At 36.8% G+C, this 13,135-nt stretch overlaps 1 protein-coding gene across 1 annotated transcript; it reads left to right on the forward strand.

Annotated features, from left to right (window-relative positions):
- Positions 1 to 1,598: 1,598 nt before the first annotated feature.
- NUP50 (nucleoporin 50kDa) lies at positions 1,599 to 12,883 on the forward strand. Its single transcript, XM_009587091.1, has 7 exons — positions 1,599 to 1,678; positions 2,786 to 2,869; positions 5,081 to 5,276; positions 6,580 to 7,242; positions 8,272 to 8,347; positions 9,458 to 9,576; positions 11,783 to 12,883. The coding sequence occupies exons 1-7, from the start codon at positions 1,610 to 1,612 to the stop codon at positions 11,983 to 11,985; spliced, it is 1,410 nt and encodes a 469-aa protein (XP_009585386.1). The 5' UTR covers positions 1,599 to 1,609; the 3' UTR covers positions 11,986 to 12,883.
- The last annotated feature ends 252 nt before the right edge of the window (positions 12,884 to 13,135 follow it).

The following is a 13,135-nucleotide window of genomic DNA, read 5'->3' on the forward strand; positions in this document are numbered from 1 at the left end:
GTCGTGCTTGTCATGCTTCCGTGGTTGGGTTAAGAGTGGTAATTTGATCTTCCGTGGAATCCGATGGTGTAATTCTAGGTCTTACCAGTCTTTGAGCTCTGGCTGCAGCCAAACAGATGCAATCTTGTCTTCCTCTGGTTGCAAGTGTCTGTATACCCTTGTGGAAAACTGGACTGGGGAGCCAATATGACTTTATAAAAAGTTTGTTTGTTTGTTTTCCAATGGGTTAGATTTAAATAGTTCCCCAGTCTGCAGAGAATTAAGCAGGGCTTGGCAGGACCTCTACTTTCAGGATGGTGTGGATTAGGGCGTTTTAAAGTGTTTACACAAAACAATCTTTTGTCACTGTACTTCCAAAAGATCCTAATAACTTGACCTTATTTGTGAAGTGTGTCAGACCAAAATTCATGGCTTTGACGTGTGATCTCTGTAAAACTGTGCAGCTGGATTTACTGTTCTGTTTAAAAATATTTCATCAGCTAAACAAGATGTTCTGTAACCATGTATTGTTATCATTTTTGGCTCTGAAATTCAACTATCTGTGGAATTTTTTTTTTATCTGGACAGGTCTTAATCACAAACCTAAGAGAGTTTTTTGAAGAGTTTTAATTTTGTGCTCGCTTGGGACTTAAAGTGCTACAAAACTATATCTTTTCTTTGAAAAGTTTTTATATTTGGTGTCAGATGATATAATCATAGTTAGTAAAAAAACTTTTTTTCATATAAAATTTGAGTAATGTGATTGCTTGCGAAGTCTTTCAGATACAAAATATCATAGCTGGATTCATTCTTTTTTTTTGTTTACAGCTGGTAAGTTGTACTTTAGTAAAATGGAAATCAGAAGTTAGAACTATTACAGACACTCCTTCTCCAAAGTTGATTCTCCTTTACATTGCAGAGATAACTAGCAAAATGATGATTGGCTGCTTACAGTAATTGCTCTCAAATCCATGATACGCTTTATGTGTCCTTTTGAGGAAAAATAATCCGATTTATTTGTAATAGAATTTTTGAAACTTCTAATTAGTAATATTCTTCCAATCCTGTTTTTTGTACGAGAGCATTGTCTTCATTCTTACCCTAGCTTTCTGTCCAGTTGCTTCAGTAGGTCCTCATCGGTATTTATTTTAGATGCTTAAGCAATTTACTTTTCTCTTGCTGCTTACATGGGTATCCTGAGGCAAGATGGAGTGGAATATGGAATGTTTTAACCAGATCTTTTCTCCATACTTTTCATTTTTTGCAGCCCTTCAGAGTAAGTGGTGACCAGGTTGTGGGACTGAAAGGGATTTCTCTAGCCAGCATTGCTGCTATAAAAAAAACTTATCCCATAATAGAACTACGTGTTTCTATTGTTCCTTAAATTTAAGATCAAATATGGCTTATCACCACAACTTTAATCTCAAGTGCTGTTGATTGTTGTTGCCACAACAGTTGTTAGAAACACTTGGTTTTCAACTGTCATTCCAATTTTTACGTACTTCTATATGAACTCTGATTCCCATTATTTGTTCTAAGTAATACAAATTGAAGATCACTGTTGCTTAGAATTTAATTTCTGTTCAATTGATTCTATGCATTCCCTCCTCCCCGCCCCAGGTGTGGAAAAATGGCAAAGAGAATTGCAGAGAAGGAACTGACTGACAGAAACTGGGATCAGGAGGATGAAGCTGAGGAAGTAAGAAATACATTAGATTCCCCCCACCCCCCAACCCTGCAGGTAGTAGGCTAGTTATTTACATATGCTATTTATCTTGTGAGTGAAATCTTGTGAGTAAAATTGGTTAAAAGTGTAACAATTAAAGATAATTTTATATAAAGGATTTTTTTTATAAAGCTTCCAATATATGCAGACCATATGGCAAAGCAGCTTTTAACAGTTAAAATGACATCAGCAGCTCAGGGGAAAGGAACTTTACATTTCTAAAGGGAACCATAGGCTTGTTAAAATGCATAATGCTTTTGAACTCTTCAAATGTGTGATGGGTATTTATTGAGTTCACAAGAAAAGTGGTTTTGATTTCTTGAGATAAATTTCCTTCATGTCTCATGTCTTTTTTTTTTAAAGGTCAGTAATAGTTAATTTCAGAAATATGTTAATTTAGAGTGCTTAGCTGAATGTCCCTACACAGCCAGAAGAATGAAGCAAACAGTCAAATGATACATTTCATCTGATTGTAAAAAGAGATTTTCATGTTTAGTGTCTCATGCTTACTTATGGCTCATGTATTGTCTCTAAACAAACTGTGCTAGCTTCTGTGTACTAAAAGTATTAAATGTTTAGGCCTATAAAATGTGAGAAAGAAAACTGACAGTACTCTTCCATAAATTTGAATGTAAGAAAACTTAATTTCCTCATTTATTACAGGGTAGTAATTAGTTATTAGCTGTCTTTGCTAATACTTGAACTACAGCAGACTGTAGGAGACTGACTTACAGCATACATCTCAATATACCTTCTCCAAACTGAAGATTGTTTGTAACGGTGCAATAAAAAAAAATGTTGTTTGACTTATTTGTCATAATAAAATTGAGATTGCACGAAGGGAAATGTAATGCAGAACAAGAAAGAGTTTTGAAAGTGTCAACTAATTGTCCAAGTAGCTGGCAAGCTAATCACAGCACTATGTTTTCTGGGTTTTTTTTTTTTTTTACTCCTTCTCTTATTTGTTAGGGAGAAGTGTTACAGTTGTGTTCAAAAGCTGATCTCAGCCATCTCTTGAGAATATGATAACTTTATGCATTCTGAGAATTTCACTAATGATTCCATAACTACTTCTTAAAGGTGGGAACATTCTCAGTAGCTAGTGAAGAAGTCCTGAAGAACAGAGCTATTAAAAAAGCAAAGCGCCGAAATGTTGGATCAGAGGTAATGCAATCGCTGAGCATTAGTGTTGTAGTTTGACTCGGTTGCAAAATATGACATCCATGCTCAGGTTTTTATTTATTTGAGCTTGTAATAATACTGTATAAAGCTATCATTTAGAAGGTATATGCAACTAGTCAGCTCATACATGCAAATTAATTTTTGCTTACTGTTCCATAGCAAGAATAAGACTAGAACGAAAAATGGGTAATACTAGTATTGAGTGGGTCAAGAAAGATGTGTATTTTTGAAGTATAAATGCAGAATGTTTCAGACACAGTGTCTTCTACAGATGGGTACAATAGCATTTGAACTGCTCCAGTTTCATTCTTTGCAGAGATGGAAGCCTGGAAATCAAAAGTTATTAGTTACCCATACTGGAGGGCTGGGGGATGTCTCAGGCAGATGCTAAATAAGGAAAAGCCAAAATATTAAGCTGATCTGAGAATGAAAAAGATGTCTTTTGTTAAGAATGCTGCTACTTTTTTTTTTTCCCCTGTGAAGCACTTTAGTGCCACCTACTCTTTGCAGTAACAAATTGAAAATTGAAAGGAAGTTGGCCTTTGTTACAGATTTAGTCCCTGTGAAAGCATTAACCCAGTCCAACCAAACTGTAGTCCTTTCAAAAATCCCTGACAGGTGCTTTGTCGTACATATCTTTCTATGAAACATTCTTTCAACAGGGCATGCGCCGTGTTAGAAATAGGACAGAAACTTCACCTATCACTCAAATTGCTTTTGGATTGAATGGGACTATGCACAATTAGGGGCTAGATCGTTTTCTCCTGTGCTTTTGATTTTCCTTCTGCCGTCCAAACAATGTAAATGAAGAAGCTGTCCTATCCCACTTTGGCCGATAGTAGTTTTAACCACAAATGTGGTAGAGAACGCAGTTAATTAAAGGATTGTACTGGGAAGAGGTGGTGCAAGAAATAAACCACAACTTGAACAGGAGAGACTCCGGGGCAGATGGAATGGGAAAAATAGAACTGGCTGAGAAAGGGGACCAGGTGATTGCAGAAGAAATAGTGAGGAGGCTGGGAGTCAGCTGTTAGAGATCCAAGCTGGAAGAAGAGCTAGGATAGAAGGCTGGGCAAAGTCTAAAAAGCAGAAGAGGTGGCAGGACAGCTGAGGTTACATAAGAAACCTGTGAAATATTTACAAAAAGGTAAATTTGAAATTTATAGATGTTCCTAAATGGAGCAAGCAGAATGCTACAAAGAAAAAGACTGCAGTTTAACTTGAATGTCCAGATAGAGAGGCAGGTAGGACTGATCAAAGAGAGACAGACTAAAAATAGCTGCCTAAAAATGAGAAACAGAGGACTGAACTGAAAAAGGTAGAGCACAAAGGGAAACAAAAAGAGCCCATACCCACAAGGCCAGATACTGGAATAGAATCTAAAATTGGTAAGTTTTGTTATTTCTTCAGTGGCAAAAGGAGATGAAACTCAGAAGCAATTCTCCTTTTCCTCTGATGGTGTTCCAGAGACACTGAAAGTCCACTTCCAGTAATAAGTGCTCATTACCTCGAAAGACATTATATGTAGTACCTAAAAGTGGCAGTGCCTATTTGCGTGTTAATCACGCTATATCTTTTAAAAACATGTAAGAAACTATACCATAAAATAATATGGTTGTAAAGATAGTGTTCAGAACTAGGTAATGAAAAGGCTACAGAAAGCATAAATATTATGTTATCAAGTACAGTCTATCTTTGCTTCTCCCATTAGTCACATTGGAATATTTTGAGTAAATCACTTAAATGTTACATAGGTGACTACAAAGTATGCTGTTTTGATGAGTGCCTTGAAGTGCTGGATTCTAACTGCGGTTGTAAATGCTAAAAGTTGCTGAAAATAAGCCTGCAATTATATATTACTATGTAATTATTTAAAGAAAACAAGATGCTATGAATGTCTAAATAGGTAGTCAAACACATCTGCTGCTCTGAACAACTTTTATGTATCCACTTCCTAGATCTAGTTTATTTTCGTACCGAACATCTGAGTCCTTTAAAAGTAGTAGCTATATGTGTCATAAGGAAGCTATTAACTTTTGTTTACATAGCTGATATAGAATAATGCATGAAATGACACACTGAACCAGGGTAAAGTAAGTGGAATATTAAGCGGGGATAGGATTTTTGTGGAGAAGATGTATGTAACTGGTTGTCTCTTCCCCTCCCCCCCGCCCCTTTTTTTTTTCTCCTCAGTCTGAAAGTGGAGGAGCTTTTAAAGGGTTTAAAGGCTTTATATTGCCTTCTGGAAAAGGAGGAGGTGGCTTCAGCGGATTTGGTAATGGTGCAGGAATAAAGCCTTTAGAAGGGCTATCTAATGGAAGCAGTAGTGTCTCTAGCACTCCTTCTTTCAGCAGTTTGAAGACCACCTCTGAAACACAATCAGCATTTGGTAAGTTGCAAATAAGCACACGTATCAACAAATTCAGCCATAAAATCAAATTCAAACAACCCTGTAGTTCTGTTTGAAGGTTTTGAGACTTTATTCGTCTTTGTAAGATTTCTTAAAAAGATTTTCGACTGCTGGAGGGACAAGTTATCAAATGCATGCAGTTTTAAGAAGTAGAAACTAAATTTGTGTTTGGTCTAATACTGGAGGTAAAAGCTTTATAGGCACAAATAGAAATGGAAGACATTGGCATAAGACACTCTCCAAATAGTATGAAACAGCTGATAACGTGTTCCAGTTAAATAATTGTCCCAATTACCTGAATTTAATTTAAAAAAAAAAAAAAAACGCTAATGGAAAATGGACATTTAGTAGGACTGCAGTTTCTTCGTGTTTTTGTTTTGTTGGTTTTGTTTGGTTGGTTGGTTTTTTGTTGTTGTTTTTTTTAAGGTCTTGTTTCTGTATTTTTTGCAGTTCTTGGTAAATATATGCTGCATATCTAAAGTCTTAACCTTTTTTCCCTGTACATCTTACATTGCAAACAGTCTTACTAGAATTTTATCTTTTACAATTTATACCTACATTTTAAGACATTTGAAATATTTTGTCAAATCTAAGTCTAGTCTCATGCTTTGGTAGTCCCTGGAGAATATTAGTTCTATCCCTTTGTGTTGGAGATGCAAAAGCATTAACCATGCCATAGTGTTTTAGAGTCAGCACGCGACAGAATAGAAATGGTGGAGTTTGAAGTTTAGAGTAACTTAGGTTTCAGTTAGCTTAACTAAATTAGGAGAAACTTAAATATTTAATGAGGATTTTCTTAATTTGCTTATTACGGTTTTTATCCGGAAACCACTCAAAAACACGCAAAAACATGGGCTACTGTGTTCAGAGTTTTTTAAAGCACAAGTAGCAAGAGGTAACTGAATATTTTGTTTTAATAGCTGTTACAGCTATTAAGATTTTGGGGGTCTTGGTGAAATACGAAACTTCTATTTCTTTTAATGTTATTCTGTAAGATTTCTTTGGATTTTTTTTTTATACAACTACATGCTCCATCTACTTTGTCTATCCCTGAGCTAACTTGTCTAAACGTAGTGAGCTTAGGTCCGTTTCTGTTCCGATACCAGTGTCTGTTTACTTGTAGCACAGTATCTGGTACACGGTCTTGTGATAAAAGACAAGACGCCTAACTGAGCAACAATGAGTGATTTGATAAATATTGAGAACATTTAGTTTAGGTTTTTACGAGAACTGTGCTTTCTGGGAAAAAAAAAAGTTCTAAACCATGTTTTTTTTCTAATAGGATCCACAATGTCAAATGGTCCTACTACTACTGCATTTACTGAGAAAAAGGCTGCAAGCCCAAAAGTGAATGGTGGCAGTCAACCGTCCTCATCTGGCTATGCTCAGAGTAAAGTTTGTAGCTCTAGTGTTTACCACAAACAGTTAGCAGCTTTAAACTGTTCTGTGCGTGACTGGATAGTTAAGCATGTAAACACAAACCCGCTATGTGACCTGACACCCATCTTTAGAGACTATGAGAAGTATTTAGCAAATATTGAACAGCAACACGGAAGCAGTAGTGATAGTGGCTCTGAAAATGAAAGCAACAAGACACCTGGCTCTCAGTCTGTTTCTACATTTGGTAATTCAAAGCTACAGCAAGGATCAACTTTTTTGTTTAACAACAACAAAACTGAGGATACCTCGGACAAAAAACCTGAAGCTGCATCCGAAAAAAAAGACCCATCGTTAGGAGCTACATCAACCGTCTCATTTAATTTTGGCAAGAGTGTCGACAGTTCTGTTTTGGGTTCCCTTGGCTCAGGAACGCTTAGTAGTTTCTCGTTTTCTCCTGGGAATTCAGGTTTGTTTGGAAAAGACGCAAACCAGGCTAAGTCTGTCACTGCAGCATCCACCAATGTATTGGAAGCTCAGACAGAAAGTGGCAGTAGCGATGATAAAGGTAAATTCTCTATAAAACGATTATTTTAATGGTAAGCTGTGAATGTATGTGACTTAGTAGTATTTCATCTTTGCAGTATTCTTAAGTTGAACTAGATCATAATTGTTCTTGAATTTGAAAGTGCAAAACTGTACCACTAATTTGGAAATATCTCAGTCTCACATACTGTTTAAGTATAACTAAAAGTGTATGGTTATCAAAACCTATGTATTTGTCAGATTTATACTTTCTGTCAGATTTATACTTTCTGTAATAGAATATAATTCTTTAGCTGAATACAAAACTTGCAATGATGAAATCTAAAGCAACTGGTATGTTCATCTTTGAGCCTGCGGGACATTTCAATCCTGCTGCTTTTCCCAATAGGTTTATCAAGAGATCCCTCAGTAAAATGCGTAAGATATGGAACAATTTCGTACATCTTTCCTACAAGACTGTAAGGCCAATAACGTTGCATATTACCTGACAGTTTTACTCTGCTATTTAGCTAAGCTGGGTAGAGTAAGCCGATAGAAATCCTAGCAGTTGAGGGACTGGAAAGGCATAATCCTGCCACTGTCTCTTGGCTGTCATTCCTGCAACCGATTACCTGTCCCCCAAATTAAACTTGGCTGTTGGAAGTATTTATTATGCTTTACTTGGACCCATTTGTGGAGACTATTCTTTGAAACGTTGTGACTGTTTTCCCCTGACAGAAGGTTTTGACTTAAGTTTGACTTGTTAAGCTTGGCATTTTTTGGTTTTGATTGCTTAGTGGGGGTTGAGTGTTTTCATCCCATTTAAACTGAAAAAAAGCATAATGTTGCTTGAGGGGTGTGGCTGTATGAAAAGAAAATAAGACTTTTTGTCTGTAGCTGAAGCTGCTTCAGAGCCCACATTGATTGCTAAAAAACCTTTAAATCATGACAGGCCACATGTTTGATGTATATGTCAAATATAGCATGCGTAAACTAGTTCTAACACAATGCCAAAAATACCTTCCAGATTACATGCTCACAACATTAATGTATTAAAACTTTTTATTTGAAGGAGAAGAGGAGGAAGAAGAGCCACCAAAAGTCATTGTTAATGAAATAAAAGAGGATGATGCCTTCTACTCAAAGAAGTAAGTGACTTTAACTTGGGATAGTGAATAGAATTGTAACTTTGAGAATAAAATTCATACCTACATGCTGCTATTCTTTACCACTGCAGTGCATAATTAATGACGTATGTGTTCTTGACTTCCTAGTTAATAAAGCTTGTTAGGAAGCCATGTAGAACATGACGTTCCACTTGCAAAGAAGTTAATTACAGACAAAAATGTGTAAGATCTTACTAAAATTCTTGTGTATCTTGGACACAGCACTGATAGCGAGTTTGTGTTCTACTTGTGATCAGGTTTTTTTCCAACTGAAGATGATGTTTTTGCCTTCACCAGGTTTTGTAAGTTTAAATTGTAGGGCTTGTATCACAGAAATAATGTACTGTACTTCTGAAAAATCAGTCAGGTGCTCAGCTATTTGCGTAGCCTGAAATAAGACTCTTCAGTTGGAAAATGCTGATTGTTGTATGAAGGAGTGAACAAGTTGTACTTTTAAGTTCAAAGTGAGACTACCTCTACTAGAAGCAGTTTTTCAAAGCATGTTCAGTAGTCCAAGTAATTGCACGTCTGCTTAACACTTAGCACACAATTCGTCCTTCTACGAAAAGTCATTTGCTTTATCTGAGAGAAGGTACATGCTAATTTATGAAGAATGGCATTAGGTTTATTAGAGCCTCACTTTAAAATGTTTTTAAATTTTACATAAAAGTCCCATTATAACCTCAGAATGACACAACAAATTCTTACGTTTTTGTAATCAGTGTTTTTTAACAGTAGCGTACAGTTATTACTCCTTATAGACACTGAGTACAGGTTGCTGTGCATTTTACTTTTCCCTGAAAGTAATATGTTTGTCATTTTGATACTGAAAGAAAGAATTAATTAATTCTTTCTCTTTCTGAACTGGAAGTACTATCTGTTAGCACATGAAACAAGGTCAAGAAGAATAAAGATTTACGCTACTCACAGCATGTTAACTCCTGATTATTATTAAAATGTTGGCTTACCATGAGTCAGATGTATACATATATGTAGGTGTGTGTATTTGGGAGATATCTTTGTATTTAATCTCTACATATCTGCACAAACAAGTTGTGGGTTTTTGTGTTTGTGGTTTTTTTCCCCCCACAGGTGCAAACTGTTTTACAAAAAGGATAATGAATTTAAAGAAAAAGGCGTAGGAACATTACACTTAAAACCAGCAGGAAATGAAAAAACTCAACTCCTAGTCCGAGCGGATACCAATTTAGGTAAGTAAATTTCTTCTAGTAGCAAGTCTTGATGTGAAATTCCTTGCTAAACATTAGGATTTTTTTGTTACACAGCATAACAGACACGATTAGTGAAAACCTTTCCACTTTTTTTTTTAATAATTTCAAGTATTGAACAAGCAATTGTGCCTCTAAGGAGTACTACAAAATAGTGCACGTGAAGCAGTGCAAGGAAGTAAAAGGTTATGGTGTATGTTGGGGTATGCCTCCCCCCTTCCCCCTTTTTAATAGCTTTTCTCCATCCCTGACTTGAGTGACTGAAGCGTGGCTTAAGATCCACAATGATATACATGTATCAGGTGTGATGAATGAAGGGGAACAAATTTTGTGGTAAGATGCAGGCCAATTATCGTCGTCTGCAATTCATCCTGAATATGTAAATAGTTGACCATGTGGGCAGACATCCATTGTATTTCAGGGTAAAGGGGAGCGTTACGTAGATCAGGTCTGCAGGATTTTGCTATATGCATTGCTCTTAAAATGCATGCTGAAGTCCAACTGTGTTTTAGCTAATTTTAGTTGGATCACAAATGGTAGGTGGACTCTACAGAATGAGAGTAACCTGTGGTGTGATAGTTCCTCAGAATATCTTTTGAGATGAACATTAACACATACAGCTAATTAAAGAAAAAAAAAAACCCAACCATTTCTTTGCTTGTAGAAGATAGGGGGACTTGATGTATTAAAGTGTTTAAGGTGCAATGTTCTGGCTGAAGAGTGTTTACACACTCAAACTGTGCGAATCAATGTTTTGCACTTGACAACTTGGTGCAATGTTCTGGCCGAAGAGTGTTTACACATTCAAACTGTGCAAATCTATTTTGCACTTGACAACTTCCATAAAATAGAATAAATATTATGCTTATAGAAGACCTGAGGACTAAAGCCATGCTGCACTGTAGGCCATTGGTAAATCTCACCTGGCTTTCAGTTTATAATGCACCCTAGCAAGTCTATATGAAGCCTCTGCAGGCCCATTAGGGGCAGTTTTCAAATACCTGGTGAGATTGGGACTCCTGTGTTAGTCACGTCTAAATCATTAACTTCTTTCAGTGGAGACAAAGTTTGCTAGATAAAGGGCAGTTCTTAGCCGTTAAACTGAAGGCAGATGTATGTTAGAGTTGTCAGTGCTTTCTGCATTTCCTCGGGGATTTGAATGTGTGGAATAGAGCAGACGAAAACTTGATTTCTCCAAGTTACCTACTCTTTAACACAAGTCTTGATTTTCACTCAGCTGATGCTGATTTTCATGATGTTGATTTACATTCCCTCTACCTTCATTTGAGGTGATGTATTAGGATATCTTTGCTTTTTCTTCAGCTCATACACTAAGACTTTTCAGCTTGGTGTTTCCAAGCATTGGTTTCTAGAAGCTGCTGCAGTCATAGTGATGCACACTTTCCTTTTTGCTATCTTCACACAGTGCTATAATCCTTTCCTAAAATCTCACTGTGTTGAAAAACTGAACTGGAAAGGAAGGCGAAGACTGACTTTTCCCTAAATACTACTACCGTGTTCTGAACTATTTACCAGGTTTACAAAACGTGTGCATCTTCCGTGGAAGCAGATCTGAGTTTGTTTGCAACTGTTTTAATAGACCACTAATATTGAAGCTGTCAAACTCACTACATAATTTAAAAAGCTGACATAGAGCTGTTACTAGTAACCCGATGGTAGACCACATCAGATGTGTTGTACGATGTGAGGAAGCGAGGTACTTACTCTACCATAGTTTGTCCAATTTTAGATTAACGTGTCTGTACGTGTGTTAAAGCTAACTTTTTGCTTCTGCTTATGAACTGTGCTTGATGGTCAGAATGAGTAACTTGCGTAAGCATAAACTAAGCGCTGTGACTTGAGTCCTCATTTGCTGCTTCTCCCTTGTCCCCTTCCCTTTTTCCTGCGTGTCCCTACTATAACTTGATACTCTTCAGACTCCTCCCTTTAAAAAAGGAGGAGACAGTATTTTCAGAGATTTCCTCATTCGTAATGAGGAAAGAAGTCTGTGAGAACAGTGGCCGTGAGCAGATGCTTAGGGAAGCATAAGACAAGTATATATGACATTTGTGAATTGCCTTCCTTCCAAACACAAACTTAAATCCCCATTTAGTAAGTATACTAACATCTGTATTGCAGTAAAAGCTGAAAAATTGCTAATTGTAATTTTTTTCCTCCTCATACGCAGGAAACATACTGTTGAATGTTCTAATCCCACCCAAGATGCCATGCACAAGAACGGGAAAAAACAATGTTCTTATAGTTTGTGTTCCTAATCCACCGATTGATGAGAAGAATCCAGCTGTTCCTGTCACTATGTTAATAAGGGTGAAAACAAGTGAGGATGCAGATGAGTTGCACAAAATCTTACTGGAGAAAAAGGAGGCTTAAATAAGTTGCAGTCAGTGATCTGAGGAATTATTGCCAAACTGCTGCTGCTCTTTTTTTCTTCCATAACTTCACTTGAACACTTAACTCCTTACTCTGATATTAAGAACTGTTATAGGAATTCTGGAAAAATTCTGTGAGGAAAAGCTAAACTAGCTAATAAAAGCTTTAATAGAACACAAGTGTTGGACTGTGCTCCCTCATTTTTCAATATCTAAATGCAGGACCTCTTCTGGATAAAGCACATTGATTTAAATTAAAGCATGTGTTTTTAACACCAGTCAATTTGGCTGAATGGACTGAAATCAGAGTACAAAAATATGGTACCAGAGCTTCCTCACAGACTGCGGTGCAATGCAACAACCTCCTGTTTTGAGAAGGGAGGATGTTGAAGTTTAACTGTTGAAACTGTTTCTAGACTCCAGATTTTTAATTTTAATTGGTCTGTCATATTCCGGTGAGACTAATTTTTCAAACTGTCGGTGACAACAATGTACCCCAACAACAATACTGTATATTGTACTGTGTTTTAACTCTTACAGACTCGTGTGCTTTTGGGACTCGGAGACTGCATCTCCAGATATTTAAAAGAAAATTTGCTTGCGTAGTCTTGTTGACAGTAGTGTTTCTTAGAGAAGAACTGTCAGTTCTGTTCTTACTGTAGCAACAAGCTAATGATGTGCAATAGTACAAGCAGACAACTGGAAGACTGTTTATCTTGGACCACAACCACAGCTGGCAGTCGCTGACTTCTGACAAGTCAGAGGCAAAGGGTTGCACTTCCATTATGGTCCCTCAGAGGTATTCTTCCCTAGGCCCTTGGGCTAAGACTGAAACCCAGCAGAGGCAGAGTTGTAAATGTTGTACTTGTCTTGCTACTAGTACTTTTCTGAAGATAGCTCTTTTCACAAACAAATTTCAGGATTTTTATAGATCTTTATATTGCCTCTGGCCGTTACCAAGAATACATGCATAAATGTGTGTGTGTTAATAATTATTTTTCCTGTGTGTATAACTACAGTGCTTCACTGCATTACATTACGTAAAGCAGTAGTTTGCAGCTTTAGGACAAGCTTCCTGTCGCAAAAGTAGGGAGCACTGGGTTAATCTATAACTTAGTTTTCAGCTGTGTTAAAATAACCACGTGGCAATA

The sequence above is a fragment of the Fulmarus glacialis genome, unplaced genomic scaffold (assembly GCF_000690835.1).
Source record: "Fulmarus glacialis isolate BGI_N327 unplaced genomic scaffold, ASM69083v1 scaffold2700, whole genome shotgun sequence".
NCBI classification, from domain to species: domain Eukaryota; kingdom Metazoa; phylum Chordata; class Aves; order Procellariiformes; family Procellariidae; genus Fulmarus; species Fulmarus glacialis.

Excerpts from the sequence above, each read along its gene's own strand:
- NUP50 (XM_009587091.1), top strand. The coding sequence starts at position 1,610 with ATGGCAAAGAGAATTGCAGAGAAGGAACTGACTGACAGAAACTGGGAT. Across the intron at positions 2,870-5,080 it reads GCCGAAATGTTGGATCAGAG|TCTGAAAGTGGAGGAGCTTT; the intron begins GTAATGCAATCG and ends TTTTCTCCTCAG. Across the intron at positions 7,243-8,271 it reads TGGCAGTAGCGATGATAAAG|GAGAAGAGGAGGAAGAAGAG; the intron begins GTAAATTCTCTA and ends TTTTATTTGAAG.